At 40.8% G+C, this 20,164-nt stretch overlaps 1 protein-coding gene across 3 annotated transcripts in view; it reads right to left on the reverse strand.

The window, feature by feature from the left end:
• The window catches only part of RPAP1 (RNA polymerase II associated protein 1), a 41,866-nt gene that overhangs the window by 9,580 nt on the left and 12,122 nt on the right, over positions 1-20,164 (reverse strand). For all 3 annotated transcript variants that reach the window (XM_068683886.1, XM_068683887.1, XM_068683888.1), the window contains exons 8-18: positions 15,789-15,904; positions 15,245-15,343; positions 14,680-14,781; positions 12,974-13,141; positions 10,476-10,658; positions 8,801-8,935; positions 8,449-8,628; positions 5,635-5,792; positions 4,142-4,321; positions 3,113-3,314; positions 1,091-1,200 (exon numbers count right to left, since the gene is read on the reverse strand). In XM_068683886.1, coding sequence (XP_068539987.1) covers positions 1,091-1,200; positions 3,113-3,314; positions 4,142-4,321; positions 5,635-5,792; positions 8,449-8,628; positions 8,801-8,935; positions 10,476-10,658; positions 12,974-13,141; positions 14,680-14,781; positions 15,245-15,343; positions 15,789-15,904 — 1,633 coding nt within the window. The remainder of the gene's footprint in view (positions 1-1,090; positions 1,201-3,112; positions 3,315-4,141; positions 4,322-5,634; positions 5,793-8,448; positions 8,629-8,800; positions 8,936-10,475; positions 10,659-12,973; positions 13,142-14,679; positions 14,782-15,244; positions 15,344-15,788; positions 15,905-20,164) is intronic.

A 20,164-nucleotide genomic window follows, 5' to 3' on the forward strand; every position in this document is an offset into this window, starting at 1 on the left:
CCACAAGCACGTAAGCCAGACTAATAGGGCTGCCCGCACATTTGGGACATTCAAAAATAAACTGTCAGGCAAAGCCAAAAAGCCATCTTATATCTAAAACTGACATTGCAAAAATGCTGCCCCTTGTGTTGGACTCTTTGGTGCTAGAAGCTTCCGATTTTTCAATCATGAAAGAACATGGGCCAGACAGTTTGGTGACCATTCAAATGCCACTTAAAACCAAAAATTTCAAGTGCCCCTCACATCAGACATTGTTAGAAGCAACTAGATGTTTCCCTGGCTACAAGTGGAGCCTTTCAGGTTCCCTCTCCTCAAAGGATTTATTCGCAGGCTGGTAGCGAGGCTCCCTCTACAGTAGAAAGACAGAATATCTGCAGCGCTCAAGAGTCCACAGAGCCCAAGAGAAAAGTCACGTTACCCAAATGTCTGAAAGGACAGTTTGTCATCTGGCCTTTCACTTTCCTGCAGGGGCTTTCAAGGCCCTTGTGGAGCTCTGCAGGAGCTTGAACTATTTTATAAAAGAAGTATCATATAGAGCATGTGAACTGTACATGTACTCCCCCACCAACATAAGAGGGACTCAAACTGATGTTATTTTCTTGTTGTTTTTAAATCAGGGAAACCAAAGTAGAATCAAAGCCAAGAGTGACTACCACTGATTTGGAATTAATATAAAATACAGCTACATGAAGGGTAGAGATGCAGGCACTGCAGCCGCACCAGTAGGCAAGGAAGAACTAGAGAACCTCTGTAGCCGTCCTGCTTTTTGCTATGAGCAGAGAAGACAGCAGGGTGTAGACACAGCCCTACTGCACTCTAGTTCACCCAACTGTCAGTTGCACACACACGGTGCACTTAGGTACAGGGTAAACAAATGGGAGGGGGGAAAATATTTGAAGCAGAACTGTGCTCTTTTATATATTCTAGGCCAACGTTAGAGAATTTCTTTGCTGTGAGTGGATTCTCAGTCCTTGAACCACTGAGCTTTGTCCATTCCTGATCATGCAGTCCAAAGGGCTCCCTTATATAGTACAGCAGTGAGACTCCCTTAGCTTCAGGAAACTGTTTCTTAGCAGTGGAATGATTTTACCTGAGTAAATCCCACATGCTGTGTATGGCTGGCTGGCTGAGAAGGGGCTGTAGCACCTCAGACGTCAAACGTTCCAGTTCTTCTAAGCAGTCAATCGGATTGACCGATGGCTGCATAAAACATGGGAAAACAGGAGAAAGCAGAAGAAGACAGGCTGATTTAACTTTTCTCTCTTTTGTTAATTACCTCTTTGAGACAAGTTATCATCTACATACTGGTACTGCTATAGGTTAGAGCTGGCCTCACCACTCAAGGTGTGGAAGCCGAGAGCTGGCACCTCAAGGTGTCCTCAGTACTCAAGTATTAAATGCATCATAGAGAATTCTTATTTAGCTGGAAGTAAGGGAGTGAGATTCCCTAAATGAAAACTTGCCCTAAGTGGCTAACCTCACCCTCCCCATACTATCTATGTGCTGATCTTCCCATTTAACTTGAAGAAAACACAAAGGTGATCAGAACTACCTTGAGAAAGCAGAGTGGCATCATGAGGGTCTTGAAAAAAAAAATCAACTGTATGAAGTGCATTTGACCTACCCATCAAGACATGGCTGTGGATGAACACTGCACAGGGGAGGATCTGTGGCTTTTAGAGAACCATCCGAATTCTTCCGACCCTAGTAAGCAATATTCCAGGTTGAAGGAACTTGCTGGCAATTTTTTTACTCTACTTTCTTTTCATTTGTATGCTGCTTTAGGATACAGAAATACTCATTTCCATAACAAAATCTGATTTTCCCTAGGTGAAAACTCTCTCCAGAAACCAGTCAGCAAAATCTAAATGAAGATGTTAACCTCAGTTGTTAGTAGTCTAACAAAAATATTCTGAGGTCCCAATATTCATGAGTCCAGTTACCATACAGGTTGATTTTTTTCTCTAGCCCATTAAAAATAAAAATAAATTTTATGTAGCATGTTTGATTTTTCAAATCAGACCAGATAAACACAGGTGGATGATTACTTTTTTTTTTTTAATGGAAATAAAAATTCTTATGGTATAGTTCAAGGATCTAAGAATTATTTAGGCAGCGATTCTTCTGGTATATCTATTAAGGTTAAAAAGGAGTACTAGTCTCTTTAAATAGTCATCCTGGTTCCCTAACACTCATGACCTAATGACAGCAAGTGAAAGGTGCGAACGACCTTTGGGGCACTGAAGATAGCTTTGAAAGATACTAGCAGTTTCCACCCCAGCCATGGCAAGAAAACTCAATTGTTTGGGGGCAGATTTCAGAGGAGTTGCAGATGTCTGGATATCTATGGGCGTTAAATTACCCCCACACCTTGAAGACAGCTCTCCCAGGTCAGAACCTGTGCACATCAGTTGGGCAGTAAAGAAAAAACCTGCACTTATCTTCAGAACATGAATCTTTGAGATAGCTTTAAGCTAAGTATAAAACAACACACTGATGTATAACCTTTGATGTATAACCTTCAGAAAATTCAGTTTAGAAGATGGTCACATACAGTGACTGGGTTACAGAATTAGACTTTGAATGTCAGTGGGGCAGCAAATAAATTTATCTTTGTTGCCTCTTATCCAAAGTTTATATGGTATGATCCTCAGTGCTCAGTCTTCCAACCAGGTTATTGCAGTAACAATCCACATGTAAGCTCTCAGACCATAACAAATGCAAAAACATTCAGCTTAAGTTAGCCCACAAAAAGAAAGGACTGCCAAACTATATTAGGTCATATTTGCTGCATGCTATGGTTTTCCACAGTAAATCTAAACAGTCAGAGTATGACCACATACTTTGATTGAGACTCCAAGCCCAAAGGAAGAAATGACAACAGTGATATTTTGCAATGTTAATCTGAAGGATCAGCAAATTCATTTGACTCTCAATGCCACCCACTCTAGATATGAGGTGTGGTAAACAAAATCTAGTCCTCATTTAATGTTCTTCAATGCCTTTCTTTCATTTTTTTTTTTTTTTTTTTTTTTTTTTTTAGGTTTTTAGTGGTAATATACAAACTGATGCTGGTGAGATGAAAAGACACCCTATATATTTCAGGCCTTACCTGTTGGCTGCAAGCCCTGTAATAAACTCCCAGGTAGATCATATAAGTTGTGGTCAGAGGCTGGAGAGTTTGCCAAGTTTCTGTCTGGGATATCTCCTGTAGGATTTTTTTCAGACCGGTTTCAATGAAAGGTTGTAAGCCCGACACTTGATTCCATGCTACTGGAGGAGGCGGAATCTGATCACTACCTTCTGAACTATTGCTGAAACACAACAAAATAATGACAGGATAGTGAAAATCTCTCAAAAAACAATTCTCTCCAAAACATCATTTGATCATAAATCATAAATTATTTGATCAAAACATCATAGTAAGATTTCCAGTTCCATGTAGCCCAGAAAACAGAAGCCTAATGACAACCACTAGGGGAAAAACATATTTGCACATTCCCGCAGACCAAGCCAAACCACTCCAGGCAGAAAGGTCAAATGCAGAATCTACTAACTATAGCAAAAGTTTCTTCATCTGTATTATTTTGTCATTAATAAGCTCTAGATTTACTGGACATGTTACCCTAGTATCCAGCTTTGGTTAAAATGGTCCAGTGTTTCTTGCTTTGGACCAGAAAATGTACTTGTGTCTTCAGCAACTTCTACTGCTTTGACATATGCCAAAACCAAATCCACTGCCAATTTCTCTCTATCCTCACCCACCTCGGTCTCTGCAGAGAGGTTCTTTCCTCCAAACCTCAGAGGTTTTTCTTTTTCCCAAAGGGTAAATTAGAGGAGTTTCCTAGCTCAATTCAGCAGTGCGTTTTGCTAACACTGCCCTTGTAACCCACTGCTAAATGCACATCTTTACTTCTCCGTCTCATAAGGCTAGCAGGCATCCAGCTGTCTACCAATCTAGATACCCCCTTCTGACCTCACGTCAAAGGGAACACGCTCTGGCATGAAGGGATTCACACATGGGATGGTACACCACCCCAAAACAAAGAAACAGAAGGGAACAGCCAGGTCTCCTAACCAAAGAGAAGGAATACTGGACACCAACTGCTCAGACAAACCGCACTGGTGACAGAGGGGCTACCTGCTCAGCTTGGCCTGCAGCTCCACCGTGCAGCCTGCTGTTTGTGTCACGTGCATCAGCAGAGTAATCACTGCTGTAGCTCGCTGGACAGACAACTCACGCACTGGGTTCTTCTCACAGCAAGAGCTGAGCAATTCAGGCAGGGACTGAAGTATCCTCACCAGCACAGGGTAGAGATCCCTAGTAAGAATCACAGAATAAATGATATTGGAATGGAGATCTACAGATCATCTGCAGTCCAACTCCCTGTTCAAGCAAGTTTGCCTAGGAACATGCATAGCTGGGTTTTGTGTATCTTCAAGGATGCAGAATCCACAATGTTTTTGAGCAATCTGTTCCAGTGTGAACACCTTAAAAGTATAAGAAAACGTTTTCCTACTGCGAAATAAAATTTCTTGTATTTCAATTTGTGCCCATTGCTTCTTCAACTTTCTTTGCATGCCATAGGAAGCTCCCAGCTCTATCTTCTATGCACCCTCCCATCCCAAGTTTATAAGGATTACTAAGATAAGACGAGAACAAACACCACCAACATAATAAAAATAAACAGACATGGGAAAAAGATGACAGAGAAGGACTTCTGTCATTCCCAACTCGACTGAATGGAACCTACCCTGCCTCCAAGCATTGTGAGCAACTCTTGAAAAATGTTATTTTATTCTTGTTTCTCTAGTTCTCAAATGCTCAAAGCGTCTTTGGTTATAATCATGCAAATTTAAGGAATCTTCTGCTGCTTCTCTTTCCTCAGCATTATTTACCACATTAAAAATTATATACATTTTTTTTTCTATTAACCAAGACAGATGATGGGGCTGGAGAACATAAAATGCTGTTGCAAAGACAGAACCTCCCTTCTGACACTTACTCCTGGCCTCCTCTTTACTCCTCTTCAGGGTGACTCCACAGGCTTATCTGTGGTTTCAAGGCAGTGTAATTACATGAAGAAGATTCAATGCTTGAGACAGGTCAGACTTACCTCAGTGCAGACCTTGAAGGTCAAGTACAAGAACTTTAATTTTATACTGAACTGAGAGTCAATGCAGAGTGCCGTTTGTTGGCATTAGTCTGCTTCATTTAGCATGCATGCTGGTGACTGCTGCTCACATTGCCCTTAGCTCATCAGATTCAATCCTGGGTGTGCTGCGCTCACTGTGTCTTGATGTTATGCAAACACAGATTATTCATGCCTGCCAGGGCAAAAAAGATGTAGCCCTAAAAAGTTCAGGTGCCCTCCCACAGTACAGAGAAGTAAGAGATTACCGATGATTAAATGTGGGAGATAAGGGAGAGAAAGAAAAAGACAAGAAAATAGCATGAATAGCTTTAGAAATTGAGTTTTACTGCAGAAGACCAAAGAAAGGGAGGTAAGATTCCCTTGAAGGAAGTAGCAAGTGATCCTAGAGATCCCAAATTCACTCCCTCTGGAACAGGATGTCCATTTCCTTTTGTGACCTCCACCCCGCTGTTCCCATTCCTCCAGCTTTGGACCGTACCTGTAGATATCACAGGCCTGACCATAGCCAGCAGCCACAGCCCACAGCCGGAAGGCTTCAGTGCTTAGCCTGATGGCTTCTTCCTTTGGCAGAAGCAGATCCTGTGGATCTTCAGCTATAAATCGAATTAATCGGCTCTTCATTTCAAACTTGTTAAGCTGAAAACAAATAAAAAACAGGAAAAAGAACAAAAATGACAAAGGAATAAGAGGCTTCACTCCCATGCATCATGACACTCATTAAGCTGCAGTGAAACCTGTAGCTTTGCTGGTGCATCGAACTATTCTAAGCTCCCTTCACACTGTTCACATCTGTCTTTAGCATCTGTAATCTTAGGGAGCGTATTACAAAGAGTCAACAAATGGTTAATGGCTATTAAGATAGAAGTATTCCTGGGAGGGATGTCTAGGTATTACCTAATCTGTTCCTTACACAGATCAAGCACACTTAAATCACTCCTGGCGGAGGTTTGTCTAGCCCACACACACTCTTGTTTTAGATGCTCTCTGCAGCTTTCAATTGACTTTTAAAATATATAATTATCCTTCTTTAACTAGTCATAAGCAGAACTCTATTAGTCAAGATTACACAGAGATTTATCTTATGAAGACACTGTATACAAAAATACTGAATAGATGCTTACGTTTTTCTTAGGAGGTCACACTTAATGGCTTTCAGAGGTCGTACAACCTGAATCTTTCTATGATTCTGTTTATTTCATGAAAAGGGTACCTTCCTGCCTATTACTTTTATACAATTATGGAATTTTGGTGCCTTGAAAATGTTCTCAGGTTATTTTAGTACTGAATTAAACATGACGTGACTCATCTGAAGTTCTCTAGAAATAATTTTTATCCTCCCCAACAACTGGGTATTTTTGCTTAACCATAAAAAAGAGCTTCTCTTTCCTTCTCCCACACATACAAAAGCTTGTGTGTGCTCTGTCTAAACAAATGAGTTGACAATGTCTTTTTCACAACACAATGACATATTATAGATCATTTAAAATTCAAATGCTTTAGAGCCATCTTGTAGGGAAATCACTGCACACCAGTAGGAAAGCAAAGGAGCTGATGAATCAAACTGAATTTTGACACCCCTCCTACAGAACAGAGGGCAAAGTTATATTTACTTTCAGAGGAGGAAGATGGAAGAATTTTGTTGCTCAGTAAAATAAATTCCTACATTGACAATTTTGATTTGGGTTTTGATTATCTTCAATTCCCATGTTCAAGTGCATGCAGTGAGCCATATAGGAGCACAACAGAACCAAAGCCTGAGTAGTAGGAACCTTGTAAACATTTTTTGCATACCTTGAAACATCTGGAGTACACAAAGCATGGAAGAGTAAAATTTAGAGATATTCTATTATGTTCCTACCACCACCTGCAGCCTTTAAATATTCCACTATCTGTTATCAGCATATTATTCTATGTATCTTGTAGCACAAATTAGTACTCTCGTGCTGATGCTAGCAATTTCCTGTATGGTAATTTATTAGATACTATTAAAAATACTGAACTAACAACCCTAAGAGGTGCTCATTGCTCTGTAATGTGTGCCGCTCTGGGTAGATCTTGTGTATTTATAGCACTAGTGTGATGACCTATATGAGTGAACACAATTATCTCTGAAGTGGAAAACCCATCCCGAAGTAGCTAAGAGAGGTTGGAAATACTGATAAATAACCTTAGAGTTATTAAGAGAAATTCATGGCAGGAAAAGTTCAACCAGGGCTGTAAAAGACAAGGATACAAATTAGATCTCTGGCTTATGCAGTCCTAAGCTGCCAGGACATGGGAGAGGACAGAGCACTACGTGCCAACGTGTGCTCTAAGCATCTGCTATCGATCAGCATCACTCAGCTGTGCTATTTGGTTTTGCACAGCTGCACTACACAGAACAAAAAAGTAGATACAAGCTTGAGACAGCTCCTCTACTGGCACATAACAGAAGATAGCATGATTGCAACACTGTCAGCAGCTCCTTCCAAACATACACATGCACCTTCTTCACAATGATTATTTCAGTTTCTTTATTCCAGCTCACACTGTCTTCCAAGAGATTTCTAAGGTTTGCCTGCAACTGGCAGAACAAATCCAAAGGAGCATAGACAGTGCTGTTAAGAGCTATGCTGTGCTTTAACCATAGGCAAGTCTATATTCATAGGCTTATAGAGCCACAGATTAGTTGTTGGTCAAAAAGAGCTTCTGGCAATTGCCTAGTCCAGTCCTCCCTGCTTAGAGCAGAGTCAGCTTGAGAAGGTTGTTCAGAGCTGGGTCCAGTAGAGTTTTGAATTTCTTCAAGGATAGGAAGTCCACAGCCTCTCTGTGCAACTCATTCAAGTGTTTGACCACCTCCACAGTAGAAAAAAAGTCTTATGTTTATCTGGAATGCCCTTATTTCAACTTGTGCCCATTGCTTCTCATCAGTATATCCACTGAAAGGGTAAGAGTTTTGCTCCATTTTCCTCGGTCCCTCCCATGTAAAACATCACACACAATGACAAAACATACTACAACCTGAACTTTTTCTTGCCAAGCCTAAACAATTACAGCACTCTCAGCTGTTCCCTGTATATCAGATGCTTCAATTCCTTAACCAACTTAGTGGCCCTACTGCTTCTCTTTACCACAGAGTGGGACTGCAACAGGAATCCTAACACAATCTCTCCCAGTTTCACATGTATTCATCAGGCCTGAATCAAGACCTTCAGCTCAGTCACCTCCAATTAACTGTCTATCTTACTTAAGAAGCAAGGCACAGAGAACAACAGCAGCTGCCGTCAGAAAAGCTCTTGTAAGAATCACTCACCAGCCTAGCTGTTGCATTTCTGCCTCCAGATGCCAATACTCTGATGAACTTCATAGCAGCGGAGCAAGCAACTCCATGGAGACTGGTGAGTAAACACCCCGGTTCAGCCACATGAGGATCCCACTGAGTAGGGATAAATTCCCTGACAATGGTGTCAATCAACCGAGGACAGTCAAGCAGCTGCAGAGAAATAGCAGGCAACACAAATAACTAAAGAAACACCATTCCAGCAGCAAGACATACAGAACACCCAAGTTTGTCTAACTCCTTGCCATAACTTTGTGTGCTTCTTTTTTCCCTTTTTTAAACCTTTCCTTACCATTCCTGAACCACTGTACAATGGGAGATTTACCTGGCTGCATGCTTCAGAGGAATGCCTCGCTATGTGGGTAAGGATGTGCAGGATATCCAGGACTACTGTTGGAACAGGTCGTACCACCTCAAGAATGTACCTCAGCCGGTGCTGGATCCGTGTCTTCAGAAGTCCCTAAAAGGGAAAAAAACAAAATATCTGTTATACTCCTAATGGTAGCTCTCTGAACAGCGGAGAAGCTCGCTGAACAGTTGCTGGAAGGGAAAAGCAGACTAAATTAAATCTGCAGAAAGTATCAAAATCACCACTGGGGCAACAGGGAGAACTTCTGGACTAAATAAGACTACCAGCAGGGTTTTTGGATACTTCTGTTTTCCAGAGTATGAAACTGCAAGTAACAGTGAGTACCTCCCCTATAAAGGAGTACAAAACCATAAAGTGGCTGAAAAGGGTTCTCTTGCTCTTTGATTCATTTTGGCTAGCCACCACCTCCATCTAATGCAGTATTCTGTCTTTAGTGCTGATAGTCTCTGTTACATCAGAGAAAACTGAAAGAAGAAAACAGACACCAATTCCTATTTTGCACTAGGAAGAGAAAGATGCAGACAGATCATGTGATTTTGTATGGTTCACAGAGCAGAAGGCCATGATCAGTGACTGTGCTAGGAAACAAATCTTCAATATAAGTGACATTGTTATGCATTCCTAGTTCCAGGAAAAGGCATATCGCCTGAGTTCATAGAACTGATATTTAAAAAAAAGAGTTGCAGTCAGGCAAGGTTGTGGTTCTAGACTTGAATGAATTCAGCTGCTAGTTTCAATATTATTTTTCCAACATGTGGGGTAATTGGGTTGTAACAATTAGCAGATGTGAAATGGATTTCACAACAGCTGGAACAGGGCAGAATTTGATCCCAAATCTCTTCTGAGTTCAGGCCACTTGGGAGAAGTTAATATATTTTATGCTGAACCATGTAACTATTTCCAGAATGACAAACTAACCTCATCGTTATCTACACCTCTTTTATTAAGCCTTTTAAACAGTGTAACATAGTAGAACAGATCTGAAATCATGAAGTCACTAACTGAGACCAGATGCCCAAGTACAGTAATTCAATTGCCCAGTGAGTTTATAAGCAAGTGCCATTCGGATACAGGCTAAAGCACACGGATTAAGTGATGTGATCACAGACATTAACAACTGCTGCAGGTAAGAGAATTGCATCAGCTCCCCCAGGATTGGGTTTGAGATGACAGATTAATATTGTTAGATCTCATATCAGGGATGTGGGATTGGGTTTAAATATATGTAGAATTCCTTCTAAATGTTACAACTTTTTTTTTTTTTTTCTGAGAGAGGCAAACATGAAAAACAATATTGGGGAAACGATAAGTAGCCACCCTATGTCAAACACAAAAGGGAATGTCATTGTACAAATCTATCTAATTCAGATCTACCCATCTGTAATGCTCCTGCTTAACTTTACAACAGCACATAAAGACACTTCAATTGTGGCTACAGCCATTACACTTTTAGCTCAACTAAATGAGCTTGAAAATCATGTCTGCATGCAATCTTTCAGCAGGTTTAAAAAAACTGTTTTGTTCAGAACATTAGTAGCGTACACAGAAGGGTACACATTTCAACAGCATGCCTAGCTACCATGCAGAGACTATTTGCCTAAGAAGATTTGAGACCTAGCTCTGTGCTTACCTTTACAACATCATATCGGGCCACATCTGGATCTGGCTTGTTTTCATCCTTTAGTTTTTTATTCTGAGATTTCTCTGTTCCAGTTAATTCTTCCTCTTCCTCCTCTTCTTCCTCCTCATTGTTGGGGACAAAGGGGAATGCAGCCATCCCTTGGTACCATGAGAAAGTCCAATCGAGATATTTCTATAAGGAGAGTAAAAGCACACAAAATTCTCACACAAAGATGTATCATGGAAGACAAAAAAAACAGATCAAATCAAGAATGCTTTACTGATTTCCACCTAACCCCAGGAAAAGAGAACACAGTAAAGGTACTCTAAGCACATACAAGTGGGATGAAATGCTTTTTCAGGGAAGTGATTTTTAACCTATGACCTACAGACACTTGGGAAACCATGAAAAGCAATTACTGTGAGGTAAATTAAATTCACTAGACACGGAACAGAAATGCAGCTTAAGTGGAAAACATTTAAGATAAAAACTAAATAAAATAACCACTGAGGGGTCTAGAAATTAAACTGGAATTTGGCATTTATTGGCTCTATTCCCATTTCTGGACTTGTGTGGAACTCAAATAACAAATAACAGAATGGCCATGTAAAAATTATTACGTTAAAATAAACACTACCCAACACGTTTGTTCATGCTTGTCTAGCTTTCTGTTGAGTGACCGTTCTCAGCTTCAGCAAAGAAGAAAAGCATTTTTGTTCACAACCAATGACAGCATCAAATACCCCCAATTTCTATGGCAATACTGCAGTATACTGCAGCTTTCAATTCTTTGGAGAGGAGATTGTGCCCACAGACCTACTTCCCCCAAAATGTTTTAGAATATAAAAGATGGTTTAAATTGATCCTTGCACTACTTAATAACTGCTTTAAATTTCCATTTCTTGAAGCAGCAATCAGAAATAACTACCAAATTAGTCAGAAAAAAAGTGGTAGACTTCAACTGAACCTTGAGTCCTTTTTGAAAATTTTCAAATTAAAGTGCAAGTTATTATCAGACATTAAAACAAAGTAAGAAGCAACATGAAATAAAGTTGGTGAGTAACTGACTGATATGATCAGAAGAGGCCTGTCTTTACTGGACGTGGCTATAGGCCCACCTGGAATACCAACTTTATCCTATAATCTTCATTCCAGCAATAGAAGGAAAAACATAGTATCTGATTCTGGTCTTCAAAGGAAACAAAGAAGAAGGTGCTTCCCATAAACACTGATGAATGAACAAACCATTTTGGTAGAAGATATTTATACATTTTGATCTTCTATGTGTACAGCAGGGATAAATCCAGTTTTGTCTTATAAAATCTGAAGCAGCAGGCTAGACTTCCAACCCTGCCACTTCATGGAGGTCCTTTTGAAATTCAGCAGCATGAGACTCTAGGAAGGACCCTCCAAACAGGAAAATACACTGACACAACACTTACAGTACTGCTTTTGGCATGAAGAGATTTAGCAATTCCCACATACACAAGACATCAAACCACAAGTTTTGATCTTAGAATCACAGCATTGCAGACATATGTAAGACAGAGTAATGTCAGAAAAAAAAAAAAGAAAAGTCACATTAAGAAGATGGTTTATAGCATTAATCACCTAACACAGGTGGGCAGCACTCAACTAACAGAACACCATTATGCTGATAACTAAGAAAAAGAGCAAGAGGTGGAGAAAGCTACCCAATCCTTGCCTTTCCACTAGGGATAGCACTGATGGAATGGAGAAGTTATGGTGGACTTCTTGAGATCTAACCACTCTTCTCTAACACCAGTCCCTTTACAGCATGACAGGAGTAGCTCTCATGAAAGGAACTTGAAACACAGGCCTTAACCTGCTCTGTTCATAATGATCTGCTTCTGTCCAACCACGAAGACATTTTAATCTCGCTGCTCAGGGCTGTCCAGTATCTCTGAACATCCAAAAGAGGTTTCAACTTTCTAACAGGAGAATAAGCGTCATGGAGAAAATAAAACACGTAAGAGAAAACAAGGTATTTATCAGTGAAAGAAAAGTATGAGAGAACAACAAATAACGGACAATGAGTGGGAAAGAGAACAGTACTACTGTGAGGCATGAGGGAAAGCAGGGAGAATATTTAGTCACTAATCTGTTCAGAAGCAGGAAAACTACACAAAGAAGCCAACAACGTAAGAGGCCATATTAAAAATAAAAATAACAAGACTAAATTGTACACTTTCATTAGTAGTGACATGATCTAGATTGTAAGGGTGTCAAAAAGGAAGAGAAAATCCCTCAGCAGCCGCACTGAGTTTAATCATAGGCAGAGCTAATTCAAACACAACAGATGACTGAAACGCTCAGACTTAGTAACACACCCTCTTGTCTGTCACAAAGCACAGCAATAGCGTTCTACTGACAGTTGAGCTAACCCATCCAGCAAGACTTTGAAACTACTTACCACGACTTTTCATTCTGATTCCTGTAAACAGTTTAGTATGAAAACAAAGTGGAGCACGTAATGATTTTCTCACCTCATCATCGAGTGACACCAGTAGAGCCCGGAGAGCGCCAACAGATGCTGCCATGACATTATCCACTGCATCGTCCAGCGAGAAGCGCAGCAAGAAGAGAAATCCAGCATCAAGCAGCAGACGCAGAATACTGCCCTTCAAGGATGATGCAAACTCCCCAGCCCTAGCCTGAAAAGTACACCATACAGAGCCGATGTTAAAGCTCTTGATACGTTGCATGTTTGCCTCTTCCCATTGCAAATTGCAATTGCAAAGCAGCTAAACTGCGTGCAGTCAGCACAACAGGCTGCTCTGCTGGCTGTTCTCCAAGGAAACTTCAGAACTACCTACTGGGACAGGTAATTTTTGTATCACCCAGTTCATTGCAGTGATATGAAAAGGCAGACAAAATGCTTAGGACCTCAGACATCCTGAAAGACCTACAAAGCCAGCAGTGCAGTAAAATCTGTGTAGATACTATGAAACTGGGCACCTGAGCCACATTCTGACCACCGGCTGTTATCACTAGAGTTAGGAGTCTTCCATGCAACCTTACTGTAGGACATCACTGACTGATACAAACTTCCCACTAGGGCCTTGCTATACAGCAAGGTAACACAAGTTGGTAAGTACTCATAAATGTACACGACAGAATAGAGAGCCTTTCTAGGGAACATTACCTACTGATGAATGGCTCCTGTTTTTGCATTGTGCTTACTCTTCCTCTCTGCACAGGGGGAGGGAGGGTCGCACGCTCCCAAGAGCAGAACAGAAATCCACCAGAATGCCCACCCTGTTTGACATGCTACAAACATCTCTTCCCACTTATAATTCTGTGACTCAAGGGCCAACACAGGAAAAAAGAAGTGTTCTAATTGAATAATTTCATATTCCAATGATATTTCAGCAACTTGGTGGCATACTACCCATCTGGTTTAGAGCACAAGAAATCTTCTTCTGCTTAGGTCCGTCTTGGGCTACCTTTTCTGAGTAGTCAACAACCATCCCATAATAATAATCAAGGAAGCAAGTCAGCTGTTTCCCACAGAAGAGGTTTTAAGAAAAATTGTTCTTTATTTGCTCTTCCTTTCATCCTATAGAGAGGCATAACTCCAATTCCTTAATCCAGAGAAGTCTGAACCCATCTTTCTGAAGTCTGGACCCATCTCACGACTTCATCCTGTTCTGCCCCTCCTTTCTTCTCAAAACCATACTCTTTCTTCTCTGCCTCCACTGCTGTTGGAGGAAAGGTTAGTACTTCCCCCAAGAGAGTTAGGTGGGAAGGTGCATGGAAGTAAATATTCACTCTGCTTTATGCCCGTCACTGTAAGAGTAGGCTGGTTCATTCTCACCACCTACAGAACAAGCACATCATGTAGCTGGTTCTGGCAACAAAAATGAAAGGGTCATTGCCAAGGATAGCTTTTATCACAGAAGTAACCCCCAAAAAACAACTTTTGTCCAAAGAAACAAGGAACTGAAATTTCAGCACTGCTGCTGAGCAACATCTGAAAGCAACTCTCCGCAGAGAAACCTGAAACTCGGTTTATCTGCCAACACTGTAGGTTTTCTAACAGCAAGATCCTCAGGGTAAAAAGAATACTCTGCAATTGATTTTGCTCACCGTCATTAAATAAAAGAAAGCAAACAACTAGCACCAGAGAACATGGACCCTGATCCACTGCAAATCTGAATTATGGGGAGAAGTTCCATGGAAAGTGGCTTACCTTTTGAACAATACGACCCAAAACCTGTAGAGCCAGCGTCCTCTGTTGAATAACTTGGCTGCGAGATAAATGAAAGAGCTCTTGGAGAGAATAACCAGCCCTCTAAACAGGGAAGGAAAAGAACAAAACAAAAACAAAAGCTACTATAGGCAAAACAGGCCCCCTTAAAATAAAGTAAGATTGGCTCTAAAATAGTGCCTAACAGGAGACAAATTGCAACTCAATGTTGTTTGCTATTTCACATCAATCACGGAACAGATTCTGATGGATTACATATGGAAGAAAACTACTTCTTAAGAAAAGAAAGTATGTGCACCTTTTTCTCCACACCACAGATGGCGTTAAAGACAAAAAGCATTAATGGAGTTAACAAACAAATGCACAACCCAAGTTAATGCAAGCAAACCCAACTTCTCTTCAGGAGCTTGTTTCAAAAGGAAACCATACATCCACGCTTTCCTGAGGGTTTTGTCACTAAAAAGCATTGACACAAAAGGAATCTGACAAATTAAACACAGAAAATGGAAATGGGTGTGCTCCTTCCTTTCTGCTTCATTACACCTACCTCTGCCTCTTCTCCATGGTGATGCAGGCCTAGATGAGTAGGCAAATCAGCGTCTGCAGGAATCAAGTCTCCCTTTAAGCTGAATCGAGCTTGCATTCCCTAATATAAAGGAAGGGTGCAGGGGGAGAGAGAAGGATTATTTCTAGTGCCTTGTACTCTATTCACCATTTAAAATTCCACTTCTTAAATCAAATTCTGAGAAGTGACACCTCAAACTCCCCAGATCAGACCTCAAATTCTTTTTAGAAAAAAAAAAAGTTTACTCAATTTTCTTTCCTTTTCTTTTTTTCTTAGATTTCAGACCTGTTTCATCACAGATGACAGTTGCTAGACTCTCACTTTGTAGCTCTCTTGAGCACTGCAGACTAAAGAGACCACGGATCACCTCACCTCATGAAAAAGACTAAGGGACCTCTCATTCTTACAAAAATCTCTCAGATTAAGTAACCAGAGGAGTGGTTTATGAAACCTTCAAAACTGTTATTGCTGAGAAACATGAACCAGACACCTCAAGAACATGAAAAATCAGTTTCTGCTTTTAAACCTTTTTGGTTTTCTTCTGTCGGGGTGAAGGCAAATCTTTCATCCACTCCAGCTTCTCAAATTCCACATTGTCCATGTGGATCCACTCCTTCTTCGGCTTCACAGGCAGATCATCATCTTTGGAGGAAAAAGGAAAAAAAAGAAGCCTTACATTTGAAGCAAAGATGAAGAAAATACTACTCCCTCTTTGCCAAACTATTTGGCTTAAAAACCTGATTTGGCTGCATCAAATATAGTATTCATGTAAAATAAGAAAACAATTTTCAACCTGACTGTTGGCTGATGCATAAATATCAAAGATTTAAAGCTGTTTTCATCTTCCAGGAGAGCTAGAAAAGGAAGTAAACAGCACTGTAATGAAATTAACAGACTGCTAATTTGGTGGAAAACTGAAGTCAGGATACAAATTAAGTAAAGTGATCAGAACCAGGGCAGAAAATAATATCAGTCCTACTTTGAAGAAAGCAAATGAATATCATTCAAGGAAGGGAGTGTTATGGGAGATGCGAAATGATTCAAAAGAAGTAGTAATGCAAGTAGCTCCAGGCAAATTACTGCTCTGTTGTGAAGCATGGTTTTAAAGATGCCAGTACAAAGTCAGCCTAGATGCACCAGCGGGAGCACCAGTGCTAATACTCATGCTTCCACAGCACCTCCAATACTGCTCTTCATTCTGTGTCTCTCTCTAAAGACTTGAGGAGATCAGCTTGGGAGGAAAAAAAAAAAAAAAAAACAAACCACAGAACAAGTGAAAATTTACACAGCTTGCCTGAGAAACAGCTTAGTGGGGAAACTGGGCAGTTGAACAAGAATTTCAGAGGTGCAAGCACTAAAGGGAAGAAACTACTGATTTAACTTGTTAAGGAGCTTTGACCAGAACAATTTGAGAAACAAGACATTTATGCTTGTCATCACAAGAATTGCCCTAGGAAAGAGACAGATCAGCATGTGGAAGGATCTCCCAAGTGAAGGGACAGGAGAGATTTAATTGGGAGTTATCTAAAAACCAGCAAAGGTAATGCTTTGCTAGTAGGAAACCATCCCACACTGCTGTGAGAAGAATGAACTAAGTCTTTGCTATCTCAAGAAAAATCACATGTGGACAGAAACAGGCAGATTGAGGGCATGAAAAGCAGGATCATCATTCCTACTGCAGCAAAACAAGCCCAAAATTAATTTGCACTGCAGCTATTAATCCTAGTGCTCTGGTCTTCTGTTGCAAGGAAATCTCTGAATTGGAGAGAGATGGATCTGAACTGTGGACCATTCAGATAGGGAACTGGGTGGATGGCCGTATCCACAGCTGTCACCAGCTCTACATTCAGGTGGCTGCTGACACGTGGTGTCCCTCAGGGGTCTGTCCTGGGACTGGTGCTGTTTATTTTCTTTATGATACAGAGAGTGGGATCGAGTGCACCCTCAGCAAGTGTGCAGACACCACCAAGCTGAGTGGTGCAGCTGACACAACAGAAGGAAGGGATGCCATCCAAACGGACCTGGACAGGCTTGAGACAGGCTCATGTGAACCTAATGAGGTTCAACAAGTCCAAGTGCAGGGTGCTGCACCTGGGTCAGGGCAATCCCAGCCAAGAGGATACACTGAGAGAACCCACCAAGAGCGGCCCCACAGAAAAGGAGGAATGGTTTTAAGCTAGAAGAGGAGAGATCTAGATTACATGTTAGAAAGAAATTCTTTACTTGGATGGTGGTGAGGCACTGGCACAGGCTGCCCAGAGAAGCTGTGGATGCCCCATCCCTTGAGGTGTTCAAGGCCAGGCTGGATGGGGCTTTGGGCAACCTGGTCTAGTGGGAGGTGTCCCTGCCCATGGCAGGGCGTTGGAACCAGGTCTTTAAGGTCCCTTCCAACCCAAACCATTCTGTGATTTTATTAAGGAATAGTAAGTCCAGCTGAGACGCTCTTCTTTCATCAGATCTTTCCCTGCTGATAACTGGCCCCAACCCAACCTTTTACTTTACACCAATTAACAGATAAACTTTCAGGAAGGGCACTTATCATTTTTTAGGATGAAACTTCACCCTTATGATCAATGTGGTACTGAGTCAGGCAAGGAACCAAGCACAGTGTTATCTTCTCCAGCCAGAAAGCTGTTCCACAGAATTTCAGCCAAAGGCTCAGCACACATTTTAATTGAAGAGACAGAAAAAGCATCTGAAATGCAAGTAAGTGGAATGGTTGTGGGTGGTGGGTGCAAAACCAAAGGAAATAAAATCAACAGAAAAAAAAAATTAAATCTATTGACATTTGTAATTCAATAAATTGTTTTCTCCTCCATTAATCACTAAATTGGATAATCATTCCGTGATTAGTTAATCATTCTATGAATAGGATTACACATATTACCATCAGCCCTTAGCATTATGATCTTGTCAACAAGACAGATATATTCCAAGGCATCAGCAGATTGTTCAGCTAGTGAGAAAATCCTTTAGAGAAACACAAGCTGACAGTCTGAATACAACATTTGTACTGAACTTTTTCAGAGTTGCATTAAATTAAGGGCTACCAAACAAATTCTTCCTTTTCTTGTTTGCTTTCTCTTTTGTCTTGATGTCAGAATTTGTTTTTTGATTTGATAAGATTACAAGTTGCTAGATAAAGGCCTCACTATCTTGTTTATTAGAAACAGTGGCCTTTTATCTTATTAGAGAGGCAAGTTTGAGTTCTGAGCAATTAATTGTGTTCTTTTCTATTATCCTCCTCTTCCTGAGGAAACTCAGAATGACCATTTCTGCTGGGTTGTTCATGACATTTTTATGTCTCCTGTTAGCCAAGATAGGCTGTAGGCATAAATTCAGGTGCTAGAAAGGCTTCCCTTTGTTTTATAACGATGTTCCCGCTAGTGCTTTCTTTGTTTTTTTTTTGAATATCCCAAGAAAATTGCTTTTTCTTTCCTCTGCAGTCTTCCTTGGGAAGCAAAATATACTGTCAGGATGCAATGCTCTGAACACTGAGCTATTCCCAAGAGCACCATCACAATTTTGTTCAGTCTTTACAGCTGAACAACCCACTCCTCCGATTGCTCCCAGGTGAGTAAAGGAATGTCACTTAAACAGGTGCTACTTGTGCACCCAACTGTTCTCAAAAAAGCAGTAAGAACAGTTCTTTTGATTAACATGGATTGGTGAAAAAGTAAAACTTGGGGAAAAACAGCAAAAGGACTGCTCAGTGAGGTGTTTTCTTCAATAAGAGGCTAATCATCTTCCCTTGTCTTGCACTTGTAAACACGCTCATAGATTCATCCCCCTCATCAAGGAAATGGTAAACAGTTGTCACTTGCAAACATCAAGCTGAAATCCAAGAGTGATTCAGAGACCTCCTTCATCAGTCCACATGTTGCACTGGGACACAACGAATGCATCAGAAGCCAAAGATCAACATGAAAATGGGAAAAAAAGCATGCTAATGAAGGAGAGATGTCTCTTTCATACATGCTACAAACAAAAGCATTCAGAATTATGAGAATGGGAGTCTAAAATCATGACAAAGAAATGACTAAAGAAAAAAAAAACCTGCAGTGAGGAAAGCAACAATAATAGCAGAAACATAAGGAGGAAAATTCTTTTGTCTGCCATGAGAATATAAGGGCTGCTCTAACTGCCTGGGATAAAGCAGCTTTCTTCTGATGCAACCACAAAAATTGCAGAAGCAACACAGGCAGCATCAGTGCAAGCTTCCTTAGCCTGCCTGGAACACGGAGACAAGCCAACACTTACAAGCAGGTAATTAAGCAAGAGGTAAAACTTTCCCCTAGTGGCCCATCAAAGACTCCTTACGTCATTTAGAAAGGGAAATAAGAGATGTGAACAACATGCAGAAATTCACAGGCAGGCAAGTTCAGGGGACCCAGTTCTGATATGAGTGCACACAGACTTAGGTCTCTTGCCAGTTTGAGGGCTAAAATAAAGATTTCCATCAGCAAACTTTCACATCTTCATTCTTTTTGACACACTACCACTCTCTTGCATCACCAAGATATACAAGATAAAAGAACCAATGGCAAAATTGAGTATTAAAGTGTTCTGCCATTAAAGGCAACAGCTCTATGCAATTCTTCCAAAAGAGCAGAACTTTCTACACCTTAATACTTCCTTCCACATATGGCACACAAAGGAAAACTTGGAAATGACTTCATGGGCTCTGTAATACAAGCCACAGAGTGAGGCCACCAGGAGCAGTGTCACGATAAGACACATGCTGTATGAGCAATTTCACTGAGATTAGATTGTCATCTTCATGCTATCCTGTGAGCATATCAGTGATTCTTTTTAAAGAAATTTACCCAACAACCTTCTGTTCCCACCTAGTCCCAGTTAAAAGAAATTATTCAAGCAGCAGCTGCATCTATCATACTCTTC

The sequence above is a fragment of the Anas acuta genome, chromosome 5 (genome assembly GCF_963932015.1).
Source record: "Anas acuta chromosome 5, bAnaAcu1.1, whole genome shotgun sequence".
Lineage (NCBI taxonomy): Eukaryota > Metazoa > Chordata > Aves > Anseriformes > Anatidae > Anas > Anas acuta.